General features: G+C 38.0%; 1 protein-coding gene across 1 annotated transcript in view; it reads left to right on the top strand.

Moving 5' to 3' along the window:
• The window catches only part of HSD17B12 (hydroxysteroid 17-beta dehydrogenase 12), a 165,170-nt gene that overhangs the window by 36,343 nt on the left and 101,459 nt on the right, over nt 1-27,368 (top strand). The window contains exons 2-3 of the mRNA XM_019470161.2: nt 21,828-21,874; nt 24,955-25,030. Of these exons, the coding sequence (XP_019325706.1) occupies nt 21,828-21,874; nt 24,955-25,030 (123 nt within the window). The remainder of the gene's footprint in view (nt 1-21,827; nt 21,875-24,954; nt 25,031-27,368) is intronic.

Genomic DNA, 27,368 nt, shown 5'->3' with positions numbered 1-27,368 from the left:
GTACCATTAGAGTCCTTTGCTCATGGAGAGGATATCCTTTTTTTGTTTGATTCTCTACTTTAGGTTATGCTTTGAATGAAAGAGGAATTTCCCAGCTTCATTATTGGCAGTCTGATGGACTGAGTTTCCAAGATTAAGCACATTTAGGTAGTATCTGAAAAACCCTTATAAGAACAAATGTTATGATATGCATGGCCTGTCTATTAAAATTTCCATCTGGTTTCTTCTACACATTCTGTCCCAAATTAGAAGCTGCCAGCCTGTCAGAATACAGGTGTGGTCCACTCTTAAGAAAACTTGGTGTAAGGAAAATATAAATTTACAGAAATAACTAAAGTTGGGTGGGGGATGTTTGAATTACAAAGATTCTTTAGACTTCTAAGTTAATTGGTGGGTGAGGGGAGTTTGCTTTACATAATGATTCAAAGAACAGATTTTATTTATGTAGTAAGTATATAAATGTGAAGCCACAGCTATTACTTTGAGGGTAAACCTACTTAAATATATTTTACATTGAGGACTTGGTCATGATATAATATCATGCTCATTCTCAGTGAAGGGGACAGATAGTATATGAGGCTTGTTACAGGCCAAGAGTCCTGCTGAAGCCGAGGGTGGCCTTGCTCGTCCTGTTGGATTGAGAAGCCCTTGTTGGAAGGAATAAGTAGATTCTATCAGACAACAGATTCAGTGTAAAATATTACAGCGGTCCTGATTATTTTTCAGTAGATGTTGCCCTGAATATTCTTAGATGGTATCTGCTAAGTCTCCCAAAGTGACCCTTTGTATTTAAATAAAACCTGACTGGAAGACTCCAGTGAAGACCCAGTTTAGAAGGAACTTTATGTGAACTTTGAGACTATGTGAATCTTTCGGATGCTAGAGGAGTAACTCATGATTACAAGGCACTTTGTTGGTATAAATTACCCTCATAGAACAAACCCCCATCTCTTAATGCTGTTTTACAACTCTTTCTTCAAGTACTTGCTATTAGGGTGAAGCAGTAGAAACCCACAATAATTCCCCCTTCGGCCCTTTTATCCTTTCTTTGATCAGTCCTGTCTCTCTGTGCTTTGTGTTTTGTACCTCTTACTCTCCGGTCAGGAGAGGTGGATTGAAGCAGGCAGTACGTGTACAGTGGGCAGTGGCTGTCCACTTTTGCAGAAGTGGTAGGGTAGATCTAGTGCTTTTTTTTGTTTGTTTCATCTCTGGAAAGCCTGAGCTTATCAAGTGCTTTTCTGTTCTCGGCTTTAAATGCTAACTAGTGAAACATACCACCTCACTGTGGCGGTTACCATATAGGAGCTTCCTTATTCTGGTTAAGTTAGCATTTACAGAATGTAATTTTATTTTAATTTTAAACTTTATAAAGAATTAAGAAATACCGTTAGTTATTATTAAAAAATAGAAATGCCTCCAAGTAAAGAAAAATTACTTAACCTCTGAGGTAACTCCCATCAACGTTTTGGTCTATGTTTGAGCTTTTAGACTTTTTAGACCTTCTCCGGTGTGCATACAAACATACACATATGTGTGTATATAAATCTTTTTTTTATACAAAAGATGGTAACTGGACTTGTTACTCCTGTTGCATCTGGGAATTGGCTTATTTATAAGCTAGATTTTTGGCAAAATTCTTTTGGCTCATCATTAGATAATGGTCATTAGAAATTCCAACTAAAGGTCTTCAGGAGAAATAAACATTGTTAAAACAAATATGGTCAATTTTGCTCTATACAACTTTGCTCTAATTTGTCCTCACCAAACAATATATTATAGACACCTTTTACTGTCAACTGTTCTGTGGTGCTATAATTTTTGATAGCTGCATTGTGTTCCCATTGTATTGATGTACTATAATATATAATATAGATATTCTACATATAATATGAATATAGGTATACTATATATTCCCATATATGCCATAATTATATACCATTTATGCTATATATATATACACACACACACTATATATATACACTATATACACTCTATATATATTCTTTATGTATTATAATTTATTTAGTGGTTCTTTGGTGTTGAATGGTTTTAATTTTGCTCTTGCAAATATTGCTGCAGTATACCAGCATCTTAAAGGTCACGTTCATTCTGAAAAACCAAAAAGGAAAGGCATTGGAGCATTAAGTTAGTAAGGGCCAGCAGATGGCATGGAAAGGCGCATGACATTTAAAGAATTGCTTCAGATGCCCTTGTATCTTAAGGAGCAGCAACCAATTAAGAAAAACATCTAATAGAACCCAATAGAATACTGAAACTTATAAATTCAGCAGTGTCCTAATCTTATGAAGAATTGAAGGTGTTTTCAAAACATTAAATAGCAGAATAGTGTTATCCTTCAGCATACCTGCAAGGTAGGTGAGTAGGCCAGTAAACAAGATGACTTTAACCTAAGGCATCAGACACCTTATTCTTTCAGTCTAGGTCAAGTAATCAAACTCTGTTAAATAATTTACATTTGAAAAAGTTATGGGAACTTTAACTAGACCAGTGACTTTCTATAGTTCCTTTTTTAGAATAAAAAGAGATGTGAGTAATGAATAAAGACCATTGAAAGAACGTATGATTGCATTTTAGATCAATCAGATTTTTGTTAGAGTTGTTTTTTTTTTTTTTTTTTCAGAACCATGTAGTTATCAATGAGTGGGTTTTTTTTCTTTTTAAAGTTCATATATTTATTTATTTATTTAAAGAGAGTGCACAAGCAGGGAAGGGGCAGAGAGAGGGAGAGAAAGAATCCCAAGCATGCTCCATGCTGTCAGCGCAGAGCCGAAAGCTGGGCTCAGTCTCATGAAATGTGAGATAATGACCTGAGCTGAGATTGAGAGTTGGGTGCTTAACCAACTGAGCCACCCAGGTGCCCCTGGAAGATCTGTCTTTAAGAAGTAGCATCTTGAAGGAAGGAGAGTATGCTTCTTTTGATTCCTTAATGCTCTAGTCAGCTATGTCTAGAGTAGTAGGTTATCCATGAACTTGAATGAAGTAGGCTTCAAATGGCAAGGAGAAAATTATTTCACTGGTTTTTAGCTCCCACCCAGGGGTTCACAGGTAAAATACAAATTCTAGAAACAGACCTCAAGTTTTCTACCTTTCATGTTAAAGATCTGTGGAAGAAAACTTCAAAATAATTAAAAGATTGTTGGGGGGAGTGTGCCTGGGTGGCTCAGCCCATTAAGCAACAAACTTGATTTTGGCCCAGGTCATGATCTCAGAGTCATGAGATTGAGCCCCACATTGGGCTGTGTGCTGAGTGTAGAGCCTGCTTAAGATCCTCACCATCCCCCCCCCCCCCCCCCCGCCCCTTCTGACCCCTCTCTTGCACTTGCTTGGACACTCTCTAAAAAAAAAAAAAAAAAAGTTTTTTTTTTTAATTTAGTAATTCATGTTCTTTCTCCCTTGAATTTCTGACAATGAGCTAGCTATAGGTGTATTTGATCATTTTCTTTTTTTTTAATGTTTATTTTTGAGAGAGAGAGAGAGACAGAACGTGAGTGGGGAGGGGCAGAGAGAGAGGGAGTCACAGAATCTGAAGCAGGCTCCAGGCTTTGAACTGTTAGCACAGAGCCAGACAAGAGGCTCGAACCCAAAGACCGGGAGATCATGACCTGAGGCGAAGTCGGATGCTTAACCAACTGAGCCACCCAGGCATCCCTCAATTATTTTCAGTAAATCACAGCTCTGACTTCACTTACACTTTGTTTTTCTTTTCTCTTTTCTTTTCTTCTTTCTTTCTTTCTTTCTTTCTTTCTTTCTTTCTTTCTTTCTTGAGAGAGCACGCAAGTGAGGGAGGGGCAGAGGGAGAGAGAGAATCTTAAGCAAGCTCTGTTCCCAGCATAGAGCCCAACAGTGGCTCGATCTCATGACCCTGGAATCATGATCTGAGCCAGAATCAAGAGTTGGATGCTTAACTGACTGAGTCACCCAGGATCTCCAACTTACAATGTTTCTAAAGTTTCTGGATGTTTGTTCCAGAAATTAAAGTTGAGAGAGAAGTTACTGCTATAACTTTATATTCATCATAGGTATGGGATCAGAGTCTTGGCCATTCATTTAATGTTACTACACTTTAAGAGATGGCTGGAAGTGAGGCTCAGAAGTGTATTTACTGGTCCAGGGACACTTAGCTAGCAGAGCCAGGACTAGATCATAGGTTTCCCAACTGCTGGTCAACTCACCACTATTTTATGTAGAATCTAATTTCTATAACTGAGAAAAATAGTAGTGGATTGCACAAAGCTCCTTTAAAAGATCCTGTTGGAAATGTGTCTCATTGAGTGTTCATTTTGAAAAATGTGATAGGCGTGAGTTGCTTAGTATAATTACATTGCCAGCATTGGATTTTCCTAAAAAGTAGAATGAGGATCCAGCCAGATGTTGTCTGACAAGCAGGAATTGTGCTTCCATGGTTTTGGCTCTTCCAGGATGAGGGGGGGGGGGAAAAAGACCTTGGAGAGAATAGATTAGATTTCTTCATTTTCTTCAAATTTGTTGTTGAGCAGTGCTTGGCTGGTTCAGTCGGTAGAGCATGCTACTCTTGATCTTGAAGTTGTGAGTTCAAGGTATATATCAGACTGTCTTTTGGGGTGGCTGTTCTGAAGTTCTTGACCAGACCTAAGTTAGGCATGACAAGTAGATGAACTTGATTTCTCTTACATATAACCTACCGAGGAAGGTGGTGAGGCTTCTTTGACTGAAGCATTACCGTTTAGGCCTTTATGGAAGTATTTAATGCCTTGAGGAAGAAAGTATTCACTAGGAGACTCTGGCTCAAATTATGACTTTATTGTAGTGTTACTGTGATAAGCCTAGTGGCTTAAAAGCAGCATAACTTCTTAGTGGGGAGGGACTTATTCATCAGAGTGAGTGAAATCCAAGTCTCTTTGTTCTGAAGGATTTTACTTCTTATCTGAAGAATATTGTTAAAAGCTTAAACTGTATGAGTTAAGTTGAAACAAGCCAAATAATCTACACCCTCCCTGGATACTTATCTACCTAGGTGTGTATAGATTTGTACCATTCAGAAGTTAATTGTTGGAATTACCAAGTAGATCTCCTTACAACTCTCACTTTTATCAGGCCTGAGTTCTAGATTTCAAGGACGCTCTAAGTGCTATTGTCCTACTAGTGTGTTTGCATACTGTTTATAAGCTAAGGAAATGTTGGATTTAGTTGTTACTCTACCAGTTGAACGTGTACAATCATAAGATATGGCAAAAGCTAATATTTCTTATTTTGAGCTACAGGACTGTTCCAATTTGGACTTGTTTAAGTAACTTCAAGCCTACAGGCATTTATGAGATGTAAATTTCTTACATGGGAGTAAAGGGAATGTGATGATTTATGTTGAAACATAACACAGTTGTATAGACTGGGCAGTTATCATTTGAATGTTAGCTAGTCGATCCACATTAAAAAGAAAAAGCCATGGGGCACCTGGTGGCTCAGTCAGAAAGTGTCTGAGTCTTGATTTTGGCTCAGGTCATGATCTTGCAGTGCATGAGCCCCACGTCCGGCTCTGTGCTGACAGCACGGATTACATAACATATCAGAAATAAGAATCTCATAACTATAGGATCAACTTTTTCCTTGATCTGATTAATGATTAGGATTAAGAACTGGCCAAAAAGTCAGGGAACTTTAGTTCTGTTTCTTTGCTGCTTCTAGTTGTTTTAAACTTGTACACATTTAGCTTCTACTAATAGGAGAATGGTCAGGGTTTTGATATCCCAGAGGCCACATAGCCAGACTTAATGACTGTTGTGGTCTGTAAGGCTTAGAAGCTCAGGTGATTGAAAGGTGGCTGATGGCAGTGGGGAGTGCAGAGAATTGCCATTCTCTATATGAGGGTTGACTTGGGCACAACATAGAGCTGATTCCGTAGCATGTTCTTTTTGGGAAACATCATCAGGTAGACGGGCTTGGGCTAAGAGGCTGGTTAAGGAATAATGAAAACTAAAGTTGGATTCTGCATGATCAGATTAATGAGGAACGACTCTTTGGAGTATTTGTGTATGCACTGTGCATTGTTGCTAATGTGAGTGTTGTAGATAGTTCCAGGTTTATAATTCACGTTCTGTTGTATAGTGGGTTAATGTTCTGGCAGTTAGACTTAGGGTGGTGTGACCATATGCAAGTCACTTAAGCTCTCTTGAGATGGTTTATTTGTAAAATTAGATGCTATAATAAGCTGTTATTTACTGTAACCCTCATTTAGTTGCTGGGGCAGCTACTAATTGTGCTCAGTAGAGTGCTGGGGACAATTGAGATAGTATCTGTAAAGTGCTTGCCACTGTGTTTGGCACATATTAGGTACTCAGTATTAGATACATGGAAAGGGGCTGTTCTACTCATAGGAGCAGTCCAAACTCAGGTTCCTCTGTATCCTGTTGTGTAAATTGAATGCTGTACCGATTGGAGTTTTGCTTCCTAAATTCAAGGGATGGTACAACAAGAGAAATAGCAATTTGTTTTTCTGGTCTAGCCCGTGGTAAAAAGCTAATCTTTACTAACTTTTGAAAGAGGGTTTTGTTTTTTTTTTTAAATAGAGGTAAAATTCTCATATCATAAAATGAACCATGAACCATTTTAAAGTGTACAGTTCAGTGAGATTTGGTACCTTCACAATGTACAACCATCACTTCTACCTAGTTTCAAGACATTCTTATCACATCGAAAGGAAACACCATACCCATTGAGCAGTCACTCCCTGTCCCTCTTTCTCCTGTTCCTGGCAACCACTAATCTTTCTTTCTCTGTGGATCTACCTATTCTGGATATTTCATATAAATGGAATCATACAGCTTGTGATCTTTGTACCTGGCTTCTTTCACTTGCTATAATGTTCATATATATGGTTCATCCATATTTTAACATGTGTCAGCACTAAATTCCTTTTCATGGCTGAATAATATTTCATGATATGGGTATACCACATGGGGTTTATCCATTTACCAGTTGATGGACATTTAATCATTTCCACCTTTTGGCTATTGTGAATAGCACTGCTACAAACATTCATGTACAAGTTTCTGTTTGAATACTTGATTTCAGTTCTTTTGACCATATATGTAGAAGAGGAAGTATGGTGTCACATGGGAATTCCACGTTTATCCTTTTGAAGAACCACTGAACTGTTTTCCTCAGCAACCGCACCTTTTTACATTCCTACAGCATGTAGCAGGGCTCCAGTTTTTCCACATCCTCACCAGCACTTGTTATTTTCCATTTTCACTTTAAAATAATTATGGCCAAACTAGTTTGTCATTATAGTTTTGATTTGCATTTCCCTAATGATGCTGAACATTTTTTCCTGTGCTTGTTGGTCATTTGTATACCTTCTTTGGGTAGATATCTCTGGAAATCCTTTGCCCATTTTAATATGGAGTTGTCTTCTTATTGTTGAGTAGTTAGGAGTTCTTTATATATTCTGAATCTGGACCCTTATTAGAGCTATGATTTACATATTCTCCCATTCTTTGGTTTGTCTTTTCACTCTTTTGATATGGTCCTTTGATGTTCAAGAAGTCTTAGGGTTTTTTTTTTTTTTTTTTTTTTTTAAGATTTTATCTTTAAGTAATCTCTGAACCCAACGTGGGACTTGAACTCCGGACCTTGAGATCAAGAGTCACACACTCCAGGGGCACCTGGTTAATGGGTCAGTTGGGCATCCAGCTTCAGCTCAGGTCATGATCTTGCAGTCTGTGAGTTTGAGTCCCACATCAGGCTCTGTGCTGACAGCTCAGAGCCTGGAGCCTGCTTCAGATTCTGTGTCTCCCTCTCTGTCCCTCTTCCATTTACACTGTCTCTCTCTCTCTCAGAAATAAATAAACATTAAAAAAAAAAAAAATTAAAAAAAAAAAGTCACACACTCCATGGACTGAGCCCCTAAGAAGTTTTAGTTTTGATGAAGTCCACCTTGCCTATTTTTCTTTTGTTGTTTGTACTTTTAGTGTCATAGCTAACCTTAGTTGCTCATTTAGTTTTCTTTCTATACTTTCACTTTCTAGTGTTTCTTGTCTGTTGCTAACATTTATTGGGAATTTAGTATGTCTCAAGTTGTGTGTTAAGTACATTGTATTATGTATCCTGTTTCACTCTCAAACAATCTTGAATGATGAGTACTATTATAAAGATTATTTTATTGCTTTTTTACAATACTGTACTATCTGTCCCATAGTCATTGTCTTCACTTTACAAATAAAGAAATCGAGACTAGCCTCTATCAAGATAGCAGAGTTGGGATAGCAGATATCTATCAAGATAGCAGAGTTGGGATTTGAACCTGGACTTGAACTTTGAATGTGGTCTGATTTTTCTGCCCATGTTCTTTTTTTTCTTTTTTTTTTTTTGAGAGAGAGAGAGAGAAAAAGCAAGTGCATGCATGAGTGGGGGAAAGGGCAGAGAGAGAGAGAGAAAGAGAGAGGGAGAGGGAATCCCGAGCAGACTCCATGCTGTCAGCACAGAGCCCAGTGCGGGGCTGGCTTGATCTCACAAATCATGACCTGAGCCCAAACCAAGAGTCCCACGCTTAAAGACTGAGCCACCCAGGTGCCCTGCCCCCCTTCCTCCCACTCCTGTTCTTAACCACTTCACATGCTGATTTTGTACGAAAATAGCAAAAGTCTCAAGTCCTTCCACTGTAGGTAAGGAAAAATTGTTCTACCCTGGAGGTCTTCCATCTGAGCTAATAATTAAATTTACATGAGATAGTTTAACAGGAGAAAAAACTCAGTGTTTTATTACATGTACTTGGAGGCCCAGTATTGAAATTGAGACCCAAAGAAATGACCAAGGCAGGCAGCGTTTATACTTTTTGGGCAAAGAGACAATTATATTTGTGAGGAATTGTTGGGATAAAGAAAACATGTTTGGGAGCTTTAACCAGTATGGAATTGTAAACAGAATTTGGGCTGAGATAGTAAAAAAGTAACAGGTCTGTTTCTACAGCTTTCTTGGTTTTAAAGTTCCTGTCTGGTGATAAGGATGTCTTTTTATTTCTTCTTGCAGGGAGGGTAACTTTCATGTGGGAAATTTATTTCCTGTTCTCAGAGGGACAGGGGAGAGTCTGAGTGTCCCTGCACCAGCTGTTTCTTCAGTAACTTTTTAAAAAATAATCAATATGCCAAAGTGGCACGTTTGGGGGCAGCCTGCCCTTGGCCTCGACCCCACTGTGGTGTCTTCCTAGGTTTATGATCCAGGAGTGGTAACTTCTCTGTTCCCGGTCAGAATTCCCGCACTCATGATACCCTTTCCACGTTCCCTTCCCACTTTGGGTATTCCCAAAGGAAACCACAAAGCCGTCTGAATGCACTAACTCACTGAGGCATAAGGATTAATAGCCTTTTAATTCTTACACAAGGGTTTGCATTTTTACAGAGGATGTAACATTAACTGAAATGAATCATTAGCTGGAAAGGTTTTCAGTTAACCAAGCAAGTGCAAAAGTCAGGCAGAAGATACTTTGGGGCTGAGGTGCCACCACAAGAGATATAAGTAAGGTCTTGCTAGGAAGTTCACCCCGGGATTAGCTGCCTTAACCAGATTTTGCTTCAGTTTCTCCTTTTTCTGAGAAAAAGGAGAAACTCATGCATGCACTTGCTTTTTCTCTCTCTCTCTCTCTTGGTTCTCTTGGTCCTGAACCAAGGTGCTTTGAATGTTGTTTTATTTTGGTTTTCCTGTTTGTTAGTTTTTTAAGTGATAAACTCTGTCTGCAGTGTCTGGTTGGGTCAAGATAGGAAGAGGAAGGAGGGGTGAGAGAGGACCTCTCTCCCTGGTGGGCCAACTGAGTGGGAAAAGGGGCTCCTCTATCGGGATAGCACCTTTGGGAGCTGTGCATTTGCTTTCTATAGTAATGTACTCTGTGTTCAGGAGATTGAGCCCCACAGGGTTGTGGGAAATGCCCACACTATCTGGGTTAATGCATAATCTGATTATTTTTCCTGTAAAATTATTTTTTATTAAAACATGGTTAGGAGACTAAGTTATAGTTGTCTTATTTTGCATCCCTCTCACTGCCTCTCTTGGATAAAAATGCAGGAAGTTGCTGCCGTTTTATTAACCTGCAGCCTGCATGCTTCTCTTTGTTCTTTGTTAAATATGAGCTGGCATGTGTTAGACTACGTTAGCATTTGCTCTTTGGGATTTCAGTGGTTTCTAAATTCAGCACTGCTAAGCCCTTCCCGGTTTGCTTGAATCAATTGAGACTGCTATTTTTAGCAACAAAAGGGAATTGAAATAGCAATTTTCTTTCCATGTAATAGATCCCCAAGAGGAATACTGATGCAAGCTCTCTGCCATTTTCTCTTCTTCCCATCCCCCAAAAGCACTCAGAGGAAAGGCAGCTGTCATGGTTTGCGGCAGTATTAATCTTTAATCAATTGAGTGTTTTCTGCATTCAGGTGTTCAGGGAGAAAAAAAAAGCGTAAGGAGAAGGAACCTGCCTAGAATAACTAAGTGCTTATGCATGGGCTGTGCAGTCAGAATTTGGTGGGTAGTGGCAGAGAATAGTCAGAAGAGCTAAAAATAGCGTATTTGCTTCCAGTGTTCCTCTAGTCTATTTTTGATGTTTGATTTTGATAAGGTTGATTTGGTTCTTACTAAAAATATCTGTTCTTAGCAAGTTGAGGACAAAAAGAGTAGAATATTTTTAACCTACACAAACTAAAGTATTTTTGTTGACTGTATAAAATCTGGAAGCTGAGTTCTGGTCAGTTGCCAGTATTTTATATAATCTGTAACAAGCTAGACACTTCTGGATGCCAACTTGGGATATTCTTTATAGTTGTCAGTTTCCATCTTCACAAAGGCTTGCAAATTTGGGTTCTGGTGTTATATTTATATATGAAGACAGAAACCTTTTTTTTTTAATCTCCCATTTCCCTCTCCCTTCTTTACTTCCTCTACCTCAGTTCTGGCCATCATACATACTCTCACAAAAGGGTTATGGGCGATACCTGTAGCTTTTTTCTGTGTATTGTTGCAAACTAACTTTGCCACTCACTCCATAGCAAAGTGGAATCTGAGGACATTCAGTGTTAATCGAAGAAGCAAATCTTAATGACAAGAACAGTGAATTGTCACCACTTTGGTAATTTGCCATGCCTTTTACTAAACCAAAATGGTTCATCTCCCCTCCCCCTTAATCCTGCTTTGGATTTGTTCACATCGTATCCCCTCTGGCACATTATGAATGAAGTAGTTCTTTGCCATTGAAAATCATCTCTTTTCAAAGACAGCCTCAGATTCATCTACAGAAAATGTGTATCTACAGATTCATCATAAATAAAGTCAAATTTCTCTCTGTTAAATTTCTTAAATTTCATTTTAGATCACTGATTCTTGATGTTGAGAGGTGCTATGGAGTATATGGGGTTGTGTATAGTAGGCGATTCCACGTTATTTCTAAAAAAAGAGTTGACAAAACAGTGGGTAGTATCCTAAGAGGCTGGTTTTCCATTCATAATTTTTTTTCATTCATTCACTCATTCATTCATCCAGCAAAACCTCATTAATCATATACTTGTTGCCAGGCACTGTGCTAGCAGTTAGACTGGGTGACCCAGACAGACCCTTATGTAAACCTTTGTGATGAATGTCATGAAGGGGGGAAGCACCGAGTGCTGTGAGGGCAGAAAGCTATGAGATTCTGTTAGTGTAGAAGGAAGGCTTAATGGGAGAGGAGGTGTTCAAGTGAAGACCTGAAGGATGGGAGGGAGACGCTGGTTGAAGTGAAATTGGGACTAGAACAACAGTTGTGAGAGAGAGCTTGGTACCTTGGAGGAACTGGAAACATTGCAGCATGTCCAGGGCAGTGAGTGGTAGGAGGAAAGTAGTGGACGTAAGATAAGCCCATGGAAGACCTTATGAAGAATAGGGATAGTGGGAAGCCATTGACTAGTTTTAGGCAGGGAAGTGATGTCAGATTTGCCCTTTGGAGGGATCACTTTGCGGTGAATTGAAGAGGAATAGGAATGGGAGCAGGTGAATGATTTAGTGGACTGCTGGAGTAGTTATTGTGAGGGATGAATGATGGTAGCCCCGGGTGGTGGCAGTGGGGAGAAGTGAATGGATGTGTGTTTCAGGTTTTATATAATTGGCAATAGGGAAACATTATCACTTCTTGACAGAAGAATGAGATCAGAAAAATGGTGTTTGAGAAAGAGAATTCTTAACTATGTAGGGTATGAATTGAGTGAGAAAGGACTGAAAGGGTCGTTGGACGAGTCTGTATATGTTGGGATGATAGCTTAGGTTGGGGTGATAGCTATTGTGAGAATTAACTGGAGAATATGAATGAGGTACCTTGAGCACATATTCTTGTAATCATGTGAATAATAAATATTTTGGTTTAATAATTAACTTTATTGACAGCTTACTCTTGCGTTTCTGTGCCTATAATCGTAACTTTAACAAGACAGAAGTTTTTCACCCAGTTTAAAGGAGACTAGAATTTCTGTGTATGTTTGATTCTCTGTGGGAGTCAGTAAAAAAGGAAATGATTAGTTAAAAAAAAGTGGCATGGTAATTCCATGGAGTCCTCAGGAACCTTGATTCCTGTGAGTATGTTCCTTCATCTTAGCCCGTCTTCCACCCTCAAAGTTACTTGTGATTCAAGACCGCCGGACTTACAGCCATCACTTGGGAATTGGCCAGATGAAGGTCAAAAGGGGCCTCTCCCTGCTGAGTAAGCTTCCTATGAGCAGCCTTTCTCAAAGACCCTCGTATTCCTGTTTGCATCTTATTTCCAGAATCTAATCACATGGCCACCCACACCTGGCTGCTGGGGAGTTTGGGAAGTAGGGTCTACGTTCCAGGCCATAGTTGTAGCAAAGAAGGAAGGGGAGACTGTTGCTAACTGGACTCTGGCCCAGACGTGCATATCACATGAGAAAGATGGGTCCCTGGGGTTGTTTCTCTACTTTGTGCCTTACTTCATTGTGGCTTTCATTTTAAGAAACCCAACAAAACCCAAGCAAGACTGCAAATATGAATGATTTGGGAGTTGCTCTTTGCTTCTTTGGTTTCCATTGCAAGGTGGTAGGTATTTCAGGGTGGTTAGTCCTTATATCAAATGTTTCCCAAAAGATAGACCAAAAGATGATCTTAGGTACTACACTGATGAACTAAAAAAAATTTTTAATAGTTACGTATATACATATTTTACACTGATATTCTGTTTATATTAATTGAAACCGGTGGTCTTTTACAATAACCAAGTAATTCAGTAAATAGTAATCAAGTAAGTTTTCGATTAAATTTTATTTTTAAGAAATCTGTTTTTTTGTTTTTTTTTTAATCTTTTAAATTTTATTTATTTATTTTTGGGAGATAGAGCGCGAGCACATGTTAAGTGACCTTTGGAAATAGGGTTAAGCAATGCTACACTGATTTTTGGTAAACTGGAATAGATAAAGAGTCTGCTCTCTCAATTTACACCATCTTTCTATTCATGGTGGGAAAGCACTTCTTTGTTAAAAAGGCAGGACATGCACATGGGCAAAAAATACCAACAGTAAGAAGGATAAAAAAATAGTAATCTATTTCATGTTTTTTCCCAATGCCCCAGAAGCAATGCTAAAAGACTTTTGATTTAAGATATGGTATGCTTTGATTAGCTTCCTAAAATTAATGATGATGAGTTGACTCCCCAGACAATATGGTATCATCTTCATAGTGAGAATCACACTATTATTTTATAAAAGTAAAAAATTAATGAAGTCGATTAGGGGATTTTTCTGTCCAACTACCAGCGGCTACCTCTGCTGCTACTGTGGGAAGATATGTAGCTTTAAAGCCAAGAATGGATCTTTCAAAGTAAAAGCAGCAGGATGATCCTTGTCTCCATTGCCTGTGTCTTAAATAAATAAATAAATTTAAGTTCTCTTTTTGCATTGCATAAAATGTTTATGATTGAAATTTGACATGACTGAGTCATGTTTGTATGTCGTTCAAACACTTACCTATCATATGACATAGAGAACTAAAGAATTTGTCATTTCCTTTGATAGAAATGATCCCTGATCCCCCATTGCCTGGCCATTGTAGGTGACTGATTATTGTAGAACTATAGCGGTGCTTACCGGGATGACTAAGGGAGCCTGTGAATTTCCAACTTTATTTTTTACTTCTTTGTGCCCATAAAAATGATTTTTATACTTTACAATTTTCTCAGAAAAAAAAATGTACTTGTGAGGTCATATTTGGCTCATGTATAACTATGCAACTCTAGATTTGATTTTAATTATTAGAATGTAGAAAAATGATATTATCGTCTATCTAAAAAATCAAGCTATATTTTAAATATTTACACTATTTAAAGTCATATTGTTTCTGTTTAATGTTTGAAGTCCTAACTGTGGAATGGATGACTTATAGAACACCTAATAGAGTGGATCTTCTACATTGTTGTAGTCTCTATAGCTGTGCACATAATAGTTTCTAAAAACTGTTAATTTGATTTAAATTTGATAGTTAATAGAAGAAGATGATAGGAAAAAAATTCTTGCTGGGAGCATAAAGCCAAAATTTTTTTGAGAAGTGTGTTTAGTATCTTGTTCTCAATTCAAGTTAGTCTACTTTTAGTATAATATGTCTAAGAGGAAACTTGGGTAACTTACAGTTTTAAAATGACCAAATTGCTATATTTCTAGCCTTTTATTTCTTGGAAATCCTCTCTAAGAATTAGGAGAATGAGAAAAAGAGAGCTCCATTTTGATGAAACTAGGGAACTTCTGAAATCCCTCATTGCCCAGTCACCGCAAATGAAGGTGGAAGAGTGGTAACTGACTTCAGAGAGCGGAGACCACAGAGTGCTCACAGACAGTCCACCATTAGGAAGCATACAGATTTGCTTTTGGATCCCAGAAAAGCACAGCAGTTGGAAGTGTCAGGTACTTCAAAAGACAGGGGTGGGGAAGGGCACTGAGCCAAATGTGCTTGAGACTCGGGAAAATTGGGCACAACAGAAGGCAGAGGTGAGATACCTGACTGAGAACAGGGGTTGAGTAAAAAATCTGATACCCAGCAGCCAAAAGATTTAAACTGGGAAATGCTGCTTAAGAGATATTGAAGGGTCTCAGAAAAGACAAATACTTTTATGGAATCCCTAATAAAAAAGGTCGTTTGTCCTTTGATTACCCTAGAGTGAGGCTAAAAGTGTAATCACCCCCCATGTGCACACTAATTGCTATATTAATGCTTCCAAGATGAGACAGCCAAATCAGTCAAAAGGAAAGTAGAGGAAACAGAATATAAGGAGTAGAAGAAAATATAAATGTAGTTGACCCTTGAACAACGTGGGAATTAGGGGCCCTGTGCAGTCGAGAGCCTGCGTGTAACTTCTGACTCCCCAATAACTTAATTACTAATAGCCTGCTGTTGACTGGAAGTCCTACTGATAACAACAGTTAACATATTTTTGATATTATGTGGATTAGCTGACTATATTCTTACACTCAGCTAGAGAGGAGAAAATGTTTTTAAGAAAATCTTAAGGATGGGCGGGGGGTGCCTGGGTGGCTCAATTGGTTAATTACCTGACTCTTGATTTTGGCTCAAGTCACGATCTCTTGGTTCATGGGATCGAGCCCTGCATCAGGCTCTGTGCTGGGGCATGGAGCCTGCTTGAGATTCTCTCTCCCTCTCCTGCTTGCATACATGCAAGTGCTTGCATGCTCTCTCTCTAGAAAAATTTTAAAAAATCATAAGGAAAGGAAAATACATTTACCGTATTATACTGTCTTTGTATAAAAAAAATCTGTATAGGGGCGCTTGGGTGGCTCAGTCGGTTGGGTGTCCGACTTCAGCTCAGGTCACGATCTCGTGGTCCGTGAGTTTGAGCCCCGCATCGGGCTCTGGGCTGATGGTCCAGAGCCTGGAGCCTGCTTCTGATTCTGTGTCTCCCTCTCTCTCTCTGCCCCTCCGCCATTCATGCTCTGTGTCTCTCTGTCTCAAAAATAAATAAACATTAAAAAAAAAAATTAAAAAAAAATCTGTATATAAGTGAACTTGTGCAGTTCAAACCCCTGTTGTTTAAGGACCAACTGTATATAAATAAAATATAATTAATATCCTCAGAGATGAGAGAAGATAATGGGTTTATAATAAGAACAAGATGCTCTTTAAAAAAAAAGGTACAAGCAATCAGAATAGAGGAGAGCTCTTCAAAATTAAAAATTTGACCCCTAAAATTTAAAAGTCATATAATAGAAAGTTTGGAAGATAAAACTGAAGAAATTTCCAAGAAAGTAGGACAAAAAGAAAAGTATGATTAATAGAGAAACTGTTAAATCTAAATTCTTATTAGGGGCACCTGGGTGGCTCAATTGGTTAAGCATCTGGCTCTTGATTTCAGCTCATGTCATGATCTCATGGTTTGTAGGTTTAAGTCCCATGTCAGGCTCCATGTGGAGCCTGCTTGGGGATTCTCTCAACCTCTCTGTGCCCCTCCCCTGCTCACATACCTGTGGACATGTGCTCTCTGTCAAAAATAAATAACTAAACATTTTTTAAAAATCTAAATTCTGATTAATAAGAATTGTACATTTTTTTTAATGTTTATTCATTTTTGAGAGACAGAGGCAAATGGGGGAGGGGCAGAGAGAGAGAGGGAATTTGAAGCAGGCTCCAGGCTCCAAGTTGTCAGCACAGCTCCCGATGTGGGGCTTGAACATATGAACCATGAGATCATGACCTGAGCTGAAGTCGACACTTAACTGACTGAGCCACCCATGTGCACCTGATTAATAAGAATTATAGAAAGAGAAGTGGTGTAGAAAGAGAAGTGGTGAAGAAATTATCCAAGAATTAATGGAAGAGAATTGCCAGAATTGAAGATCATGGATTTTAAGGCCCACTAGTATCTAGCACCAATGAATGGAAAAAAAACCACTGAAAGATACATTATCATGACAGAGTGTTAAAGATTAAATGATAATTGTAAAAGCTCCATGACAAAAAAGCTGGTACTTACAAATGATCTGAACTCAGAATAGTGAAACACATATTAAACATTATTGGTGCTGGAAGACAGTGGAGAATTGTCTTCAATATTTTTGTTAAAAATTATTTCCTGCTAAGAATTTTATACCCAGTTGAACTATTATGTGTGAAGTTAGAATATATAGACTTAAAAAAAAAAGATACAATCAGAAAGTTTCTCCTAAACTGTCAAAAAACTGTCTCTTAAATTGTCACATGAAGAAACATGACAACTAAATAGGATATTCTGGATGGCATTGTGGAACAGAAGGACATTCAGTAACAAGAATATCTGAAAAAGATACAGGTTTTTGTTAATAATATAGTAGCCCCCCTTCTTTTATGTATATATGTATGTATGTATTTTTTTTTTTAACGTTTATTTATTTTTGAGACAGAGAGAGACAGAGCATGAATGGGGGAGGGGCAGAGAGAGAGGGAGACACAGAATCGGAAGCAGGCTCCAGGCTCTGAGCCATCAGCCCAGAGCCCGATGCGGGGCTCGAACTCACGGATTGTGAGATCGTGACCTGAGCTGAAGTCGGAGGCTTAACCGACTGAGCCACCCAGGCGCCCCTGTATGTATGTATTTTGAAAGAGACAGATTGTGAGTAGGGGAGGGACAGAGAGAAAGGGAGAATCTGATGCAGGCTCTGCTGTCTGCATAGAACCCAACTCAGGGCTCGAATCCACAAACCATGAGATCATGACCCGAGCTGAAGTCAAGAGTCAGAAGCTTAACCAACTGAGCCACACAGGCACCCTGTCCCCCCTCTTATTTGAGATTTTGCTCTTCACTGTTTCAATTACCTGCGTCAACTGTGGTCTGGAAGCAGGTGATCCTCCTCCTGCCATATTGTCAGAAGGTCAGTAGTAGCTTGACACTATGTCCTAATGCCTACATTGTTCACCTCACTTCATCACGTGGACCTTTTATCATCTCACATATCACAAGAAGAAGAAGGGTGGGTACAGTACAATAAGGTATTGTGAAAGAGAGAACACATTGGTATAACTGTTATTATGGTATGTTAGAATTGTTCTATTTTATTGTTAAGTTTTTAATCTCTTACTATGCCCAATTCATAAGTTGAACTTTATCATAGGTATGTATTCATAGGAAAAACCATAGTGTATATAGGATGTGGTATTATCCACAGTTTCAGGCATCACTGGGGGTCTTGGAATGTATCCCTGGTGGAAAAGAGGGGACTACTGTAATGTACCAGTATTCATTGATGAATTGTGACAAATATAAGATGTTAGGAATAGGAGAAACTGACTTGGAGTATAGGGATCACCCTGTATTATCTTCACTTTTTTTTTTGGTAAGTCTAAAATAAAAAAATTATTTACAAAAATGTTTACAAAAATGTGTCTTCATGTATCCATTGTTGGAAAGCTTCTGGTGGGTGTGCTTCCTAATGAGAGACTAGAACAAGATCTAGAAAACAAGAGCTTCAACATAGGAGAGAGAGGCCAAGGGAATTCTCATGGTTAGGTTCTAGAATAATAGCTGTGCAGCAGAGTAGCCATTCCAAGGAGGAGCAGGATAAAAGCTGGAGGGCTCAAGGGAAGTAATCTCTAAGGGGAAAAAAAAGAATGGAACACATTCATGGGATTGATTGTGTGGAAAATTGTATCGAGAGACTGTTAGAAAATGGGGGAAATTTTAAAAAGAAAACTATGGAAATGGAAGAAAAAGGCAATTTTAATTACAGGAAAAGAAAAATGTTGACCAAGAAGGGAAAGGTAATTATACTATACTATTTGCTTCAGTAGTGAATATTATATTTATCTAACCACAGTAATTGTTGTATAATAAAGAATATGAAAAGCCTTCATCCCTGGTTTCTGCTGGGGAGAATCTAAATCCTTGGAATTTCCTGAATGATAGGATTGTCTTTGTTATTCACAATTGGCCCTGATACTTTATGCCAATGAGATGACTCATGACAGGACCTAGATAGCTTCAAGATGGGGGCTGGTCATGCCAGAAAGACCAACCATTGATTAGAAGATTGGGGATTTGAGTCATTTGATGATATCAGCTCAACCTTCCAACCTCTGGGGAGGGAAGGGGGGTTGGAGGTTGAGTTCAGTGACATGGTCCATGATTCGGTCAACCATGCCTTTGTAATGAAATCCAGTAAAACTCTGGACACTGAAGTTTGATGTAGCTTCCTAACTGGTGAACGCATTGATGTGCTGTGAGGGTAAAATGCCCTGATTCAGGCAAGGCATGGAAGCTCTACATTCAGGACCCTCCTAGACCTCACCCCATGTGGCTATGCATTTGGTCAGTTCTGATTTGTATCCTTTATTTAAAAACTGTAATTACAAGTTGTGAAGTTGTCCTGAGTTCTGTGACTTGTTTAGTGAATTACTGAACCTGAGGAGTTGTGGGAACCCTTAATTTTATAGTCAGTTAGTTAGAGTATGGATGCCTGTTGGGATGTCTAAACTTGTGGCTGATGCCTAAAGTGTGGGCAGCTTTGCTAGGGCCCATGTCCTCTGATTTATGTCAGAATTGAGGTGCATTATTATAATAATGTGCACACTGACTATTGACAGAACCTTGTGATATAACTTCATTAGAAGGAGGGGGAAAACAAAGGGGAATGGGAGTTCTCATCAACTGTAATAAGTAATATAAAAATTAATGGATCAGGAGATAACAGTGTGAGCACAGGATTTAGAACAAGGATGATGGCATAAGGAAAACCAACTGAAACGATGAAAATGGTTACTTCTGGAGCTGGAGCAGAATGGGGTGCTATGATGCAGAAGGGTGGGGTGAGGTACTGCTGTTTTTCACTTTAAACCTTTTGTAACTATTTTCTTTTTCAAACCAAGTTCATGTATTGCTTCAATCTACATTCAATTATGTAAGAAAGAAGAGGCTTGACTGCAGGCTCAGTAGTTCATCAGGAAACACTCGGACATTGATTGAAATGTGTGTGCATGGGGGTGCATTGGGGGGTACACTCAGGAATAACCTCTGTACGGAAGCACCAGAAGCAGAATAGGACAGGCAGATGTGCAACTGTGACGCAAGTGTAGCAGAGGTCACAGCTGATCCCATGGGAATTTCTGAACCTTGCGTAGCCCTTCAGAGATGCCTAAGTGAAGTAAAGGAGTCAGAACTTTGTCCCCAAGTGTGGACCAGTCCTTAGACATACCACCCAGGGGAGGGGCTATAACCTTGGGCAAGGCAGCTCTCTTTGTCTGAGGACAGTTCTTGGTTGGTGCTCAGCAGATAACACTCCTAGTGGGAGGTTGACTGAGAACCTTTGTGCTGGAAGGGGGGTATGTGGTTGGTGCTCTAACAGTATCTACTATAAACTCCAAAACCAGAGACTCTGGAAAAGGAAGACTTGATATCCATTAGGCAAATTTTATAATCTCTAGTCCTTCCAATATTCTGGGCTTTCCAGGACTTTTAAAGTATGATAGGGACAGCTGGGTGGCTCAGTTGGTTAAGGGTCCGACTTCGGCTCAGGTCATGATCTCATGGTTTGTGAGTTCGAGCCCTGCATCAGGCTTTCTGCTGTCAGCACAGAGCCTGCTTCAGATCCTCTGTCCCCCTCTCTCACTGCCCCTCCCCCCCAAATAAATAAACATTAAAAAAGAGTAAAGTATGATAGATATGCCGGTTTAGGTAAGTGTGGGGTTGGCAATTTAAAAGCACACATACACTTGTGCACACACACACACACATGCGCTCCTCTGGATGCTCCTTGGATCCTCTGTCTCCCTCTCTCTCTGCCCCTCCCCTCCCCATTCTCTCCCTCTTTCTCAAAATAAATAAACATTAAAATAAATAGACAAACATACAAAAAAAAAAAAGAAAAGAAAACCAATTGAAGCGCATCCCTAACACTTTGGAGTAGATGGCAATGCTCTGAATTTGTAACAAACATCATTCCAGTATTTCAGAGAGAAGATACCATGATTAAGAGAAATATACTTTCCCATAGAAGAAATCAAATTTTTGGTTGCCCATAATTTTGAAAAATTGAGTTTATTAAGGTGTAACAGGGATAGTAAGTATGTGCTTAAGTATACATTTTTAAAGTGAATTTTTACACACTCAGGTACCCAAATCAAAATATAGGATATATCCTCCACCCTAGAGGTCCCTTCATGCCCATTTCTTGTCATCTATCCCCTTACCCAGATGTGACCAATATTCTGACTTTCGTCATCACAGATTAGTTTTACCTTTTTTTTTTAAACCTTAATAAATGGAATCACAGCAGTTTGTATACTTTTCTGTCAGACTTTTTTCACTTAACATAATATGTGGGAGGTTTGTGCATGTTTTGTGTAAATCAATAGTTCTTTTTTATTGCTATTTAGTATTCCATTATATGAACATACCCCAATTTACTTCCTTACTCTCTTGTAGATCAGTAGTTGGGTATGTTTACCTGTTATGCATAAATGAAGAGATCATGGGCATTCTTTTGGCAGACACGAAGCATTCATACCTCTTGGGAATTGCTAGGTCATAGGGTAGGCACATGTTTAGTTCTGGACATAATGCCAAATATTTTTTTTCTCAGAATGATTGTATCAGTTTCCAGTGCCACCAACAATATGTGAAAGTTCCAGTTGCTGCACAACCATGTCAATACTTGATATTGCAGTCTTTCAAATTTTAGCCATTGTGGTGGGTATTCAGTCTTAAATTTGAACCACTGGTGTGGCTGCATCTTTTACATCAAAGTATTACACAGGTCTTCTTGTGTATACGTAACTGATGGGTCCTCACGATGATTGGTTCTTCGTTGTACTTCTTCACCTAAACTGTTTTTTTCTTTTCTCAGTTGTCACAGGTAGTACTGATGGAATTGGGAAGTCATATGCAGAAGAGGTAGGTAATTTTCAAGACCTTTCTTTTTGGCTTAAAAATATAAGAACAAATATGGGATGGTCTCTTATAGTAGTTTTGATGTTTGAAGTTAAAAACAAATATAATGTTGCATAGAACAATACGTATACTTTGTAATCAGAAACACCATGTTTGCTTAAGCAAAGACAGTTTTAAAATAAATTTTTGTGCAAAAGTGAGTATAAAACTTTCTATCCCAGTATGTTGGAAAAAATGTAGTGTAATTTTTATTTTATATTGCGTGATTATGGACGGTCCTTAGTTTTAATTGTTTATTTTTAAAAAAATGTTTATTCATTTATTTTGAGAGAAAAAGAGCATTGGGGAGGGCAGAGGGAGAGGGAGAGAGAGAGAATCCCAAGCAGGCTCTGCCTTATGAGTGCAGAGCCGGATGCGGGGCTCGAACTCACAAACTGTGGCATCGCGACCTGAGCTGAAATCAAGAGTCAGTCGCTTAACTGACTGAGCCCCCCGGGGGGCCCTGGACAGTCCTTAGTTTTAAAGTCAGTTGTTTTGAACTATTTTCCAATAGGTGGATTTACTATTATAGAGTAGTTTTATTTCTAGGCTAGTCCATGGCATCATTTTTTTTTTTTTTTAAGTTTATTCATTTTGAGAGGCAGAGCATTAGCAGGGGAGTGTCAGAGAGAGAGAGGGAGAGGGAGACACAGAATCCAAAGCAGGCTCCAGGCTCCGAGCTGTCAGCACAGAGCCCAACGTGGGGCTCAAACTCATGAACTGAGAAATCATGACCTGAGCCAAAGTCTGATGCTCAACCGACTGAGCCACCCAGGTGCCCCCATGGCATCATTTTTTAATAAGGACTGTAATTGACAGAAAGATACTGACAGATATAGGCCAAGAGTTCTCAAGTTCTCTTGAATGTCATGAAAGGATAGGAACCATAATAGTATGAGGACGACTGTACAAAGCAGGAGCGTTGATAGTACTCTTTTAAGACAAGCTTCCCTGCCTTCTAGTTCCACTAAGGCACCCAAAGCTAATGATATGGCCCAGTTGTGATGACGATCCTGGCAGATCCACTGGATTTCTCATTTGTCATTCCCAAAGAGGTTTTTTTTTTTTTCTTCCAATCTCCTTTTGTTGTCCCAGGTTTTTATTTCGAGTGTCAAAACTCCAGGAAGGTTGCAAGAAGAATATAACAAATACCCTATACCTTTCACCTGCATTCACCAGTTATTAACATTTTGTCACATTTAACTTTCATTTACTATTATGGATATTTTTAAGTTAATATTGTTTGCCAGGACCATTTGTGAGTTGCAGACATCCTAACAACTCACCCTTAAAGATTTCAGCATGCATCTTCTAAGAACTAGGAACGTTCAACCTTATAACCACGGTGCAATGGTCACACACAGGAAGTTTAACTTGATATGCTATTATATAAAACCTATATATGCAAGTTTCCCAAATTGTTTCAGTATTGGTCTTTATAGCTCTTTTTATTTATTTATTCATTTGTTTAAGTACTCTCTACACCCAATGTGGGGCTTGAACTCATGACCCCAAGATCAAGAGTTAACATGCTCTTACAATTGAACCAGCCAGGTTTATAGCTCTTTTTGGTTTCAAGATTCAGTTAAGGATCATACATTGCATTTAGGTGTCATGTCTGTTGACTAGAAGAGTTTCCTAGCTTTAAAAAAAAAATTTTTTTTATAACAATGGCATTTTTGAAAAATACAGGCCAGTTGTTTTGCAGATTTCTCAGTTTGTCTGATGTTTCCTCATGATTAGCTCAGGTTAGACATTTTTTAGCAGGAATGCTACCCAGATGATATTTTATCTTTCTGAGTTCATTTTATCAGGAGGTACAAGAACTCTCTTGTCCCATTATTATGTTAAGATAAATCATTTATTAAGATGCTGTCTACCACCATTCTCTGTTATGAAGGTACTTTTTCCCCTTTGTAATTAATATAGAATCTGTGGGATGATACTTTGAGACTGTATGAAAAAAATACCCGTTTCCCAACAGTCTTTTGTCCAGTGGATTTAACATCCATTGACAGTTTTTTCCTAAGTTAGTTATTACCATGGTTTTGAAAAAATTGGTAATTTTTGTAATAATATCTTTCCTTCTACATTTACTAGATGCTTCTTTTCTATAATTAAGAGCTCTTATTTGTCTTTCCTCCTTTGTTAATTTTTTTTAATTGTAAGCATGGACTCAGGTTCTTTAGTGGTTTTATAGCAGATTAATTTAGCAAATTATTATTAACCTTTGTTATTTTAATAAAAAATGTTTTTCCACATTTTCTCATTTGCAAAACTGCTCACTACTTAATAAAAACTGACTTTAGGATTCAAGACTGGAATATTAGTTTACTAAATTACTTTTAGTTTAAATATCTGATTTATTGCTCATTTATATACGGTTTGGAATAGTTCACTAAAACGTTTCGTATGTATCAGTGTATTTTTCCTCTGCTTGTCTATTTAGAAACCACATTCCTATAAATCCTACTCATTCTATATAGCACTTACATAGTTCTGTGTATACACACAGAAGGTGTTTTCAGGAAATACTTTATTTTGTCCAATCAACTACCTCAGTTTACCTTTATTGTCCACAAAACATCATGCCTAAATAAAATTTTAAGAATTTCATCTAGTTTTAGGAATTTATAACATTTTAACTGTAGTTTTCTTTGCTAGTCTTCCAATCTTTATGTATCCAGTCCAAAACAAAATCTTTTTTAAAGCTAGCTTTTAAATTATAGAAGTAATAGATATTTATGATTTTAAAAAACTAAAGCAGTGTAGGTAGGTGCAAAATGAAAAGTAAAAGTCTTACTCCTTCTGAGATCCTTTGACATTTATATACTTGCTTAATCTAGAAAGATAGCCCTGTGGGGAATCCTTTTGTAGTGTCTTCATTTGGTTTGTCCATTCATTACAACTTAGGTTTATTGGTTTTTTAGTTAGGTATATCATATTATCAGGTTTTTCTTAAAATGAGAATATATCTGATTTCTGTCTTTTAATGAAATATACAGGTGATTCAACTCTTCAATTTTTTTTTTTTATTGTTTCAGTTAGCAAAACATGGAATGAAGATTGTCCTTATCAGCAGATCACAAGATAAACTGAACCAAGTTTCCAGTGAAATAAGTAAGTTTCTCCTTACACCCTCTCCTGCTTTCATGTTTACAAAAGGAATACAGTAATCTAAGTTGAATGTTTTCATGTAGGTATCTAGCACTGACATTTATTTATAGCTCAGAAAGCTTTTTTCTTATGTTGTTGAAGGGATGTTTTAAAATGGGGTCATCAGTTTTTTTCAAATTCATATGGGACTGTTAAAATTTCCTTAAAACGTGTTTTACTGACTCAATTAGTTGCTGTTAGGAATCAGAATCTCTGAGTATTTTATCATGTTCTACTTAAATACCTGAATTCCTTTTCTGTTGCTTTATTTCAGTATTCTTGTGCTTTTTTTTTTTTTTTTTTACTCTTTGACATTGTTATCTCTAATGTATATCATATATAATTGAAGAAAAATATAAAAGGCAGCCTATCTACATATGGGAAGGAATCTTTGGAGCTTTCTTCTTAGACAGCTATGCTTAAGACCTGAATTACCACATAGCAAAGATTCTGAACTGACGTTTAATTAACCAAGCAGGTGGATTAAGCCATACTGTCCGTTTCCTTGGGAGAACATACTGACTGGTGTTCCCAGTGTGCTGTTTGTAGCCCATAGGCTTCTCAGTGTGATGCTGGTGCACTTTTACCCCCACAAGTCAAATTACTTGCTTTAAGAGTCAGCTGAGTTTGTCCACAAACTATGCAGAATACATTTATTATTTAATGTTCTGCAAACTGATGCAATATTTGTATTAAAAAGGGGAGTTGTTTCTACGAAAACTAATTTGAATGCTGTGAAAAATAGTGAGAAAAGAGAGTTGTTTCCAAAATTGCCTGTCAAATTAGCAGTGAACAAGACAAATGCAAAATAATGGCAGAAAATGATAAAAAGTAAGAAATTTGCTCTCCGATTGTTTCATATGTGTTGAAATTTTTGCTGCACTTTAAAGGAACTGAAAACTGCAGTCATAAATGATGCATTACCGGCATGGGTTCTGCAGGAAAGACTGGAATACCAGTCAGCAGATCTCAGTTCAGATGTAAGGCAGGGGTCCTACACAGAGAATGGGTGAATGAATTATATTTATACACAGTTTAAATGAAATAAAATGGTTACATGTATATTTATCATTCTCTAGGATTCCTGCTTTAACTAACTTCTGTGAGTAGCCAACTAACAAACTGGTCCAGTTCTTTCAGATGAGAGAGGCATTCTGCTGTATTTTTTTTTTTTTCCAGCTTTATTGAGATAATTGACGTATAACATTGTGTGTAAGTGTGTTAAATCTTTTTTTTTTTTTTTTTAATTTTTGTTTGTTTGTTTTAAACCCTGCTGGGAACACAGATCTTTACATCTTTGGCATCTAAGAATTTTAACTTGGAAGGTTTGAACTATGTAAACACAACTCTGAAGGTCCAAGGCATACAGTATTTTGCAGTTTTGCTAAGGTGTGAATTCGAAGTAAGCCATGATACTAATGAGCCAGAGGCAGTTAATTTAGATAGTAGTTGAACTTAACATATTGCCTAGATCTTAATACTGTTTCTCTCTTAGTTACTTGTGATCATGTATATACTTAACTCTTGTAGTGATAAAAATGTGTTTGTGCATGTGTGTGGGTAAAATTGGCTGGTAATGAAAGCATCTACTGGATGCTGGAAGTAAAGGTTCATAGGTGGAAAATAGAACCTTTGATTAAAGGGAATGTTGAATTTTGAAATGCTGTGATCTGAATGAATCCATCATCTACTTGGAACAAGTAAAAGCTACCTCATGACAGTCTTTTAGAAAGTGCTTCAGCCTGTACAAGAATTGCTCAATGAGTCAGAAGTATACTTTAATGATATTTGGGAATTTATCAACTTGTGATATGAGGTGACATGTGACTGAGGTCAGAGATGTGGTTCTGGATAAAGACAGGATCCTGTTCAAACATTCTCATGAAGGGACAGATGGTGACACACTGAATTGACCTTTATTATGTTTTTCTAGGCATCATATAAGTTAATGAAAGCGGTGGTATCAGCAGACCAGGTCGTCCGTTCTAAGCTGAAGAAATACAAAGAGGAGATTATAGATGCCCGTGCTAGTTTTTAACTCACATGTAAATCTTCTCTTTGGGAGGATAGTGTTTTTGTGAACGTATCTATTCCATGAGAAAGGAGGACCAGAATTTAATGTGGACAAAGACCAACTATTTATGCCTTCAACACATCCTTATTGAATGCCAATGCACCAGGTACTGTGCTAGGCAGTCAGCATAGAGTGGTGAACATGATAGAGACAGCCCTGCTTTCATGGAACTTATGTGCTAGAGGGGGAGACAGAGGAAAACAAAAATAGGTAAAAAAGCGAATAAAC

Source organism: Panthera pardus, unplaced genomic scaffold (genome assembly GCF_024362965.1).
Source record: "Panthera pardus isolate Hobbes unplaced genomic scaffold, ASM2436296v1 HiC_scaffold_12, whole genome shotgun sequence".
Taxonomy (NCBI): domain Eukaryota; kingdom Metazoa; phylum Chordata; class Mammalia; order Carnivora; family Felidae; genus Panthera; species Panthera pardus.
Note: the sequence above shows the minus strand (reverse complement) of the source record. Positions and strands in the feature narration are given on the sequence as shown.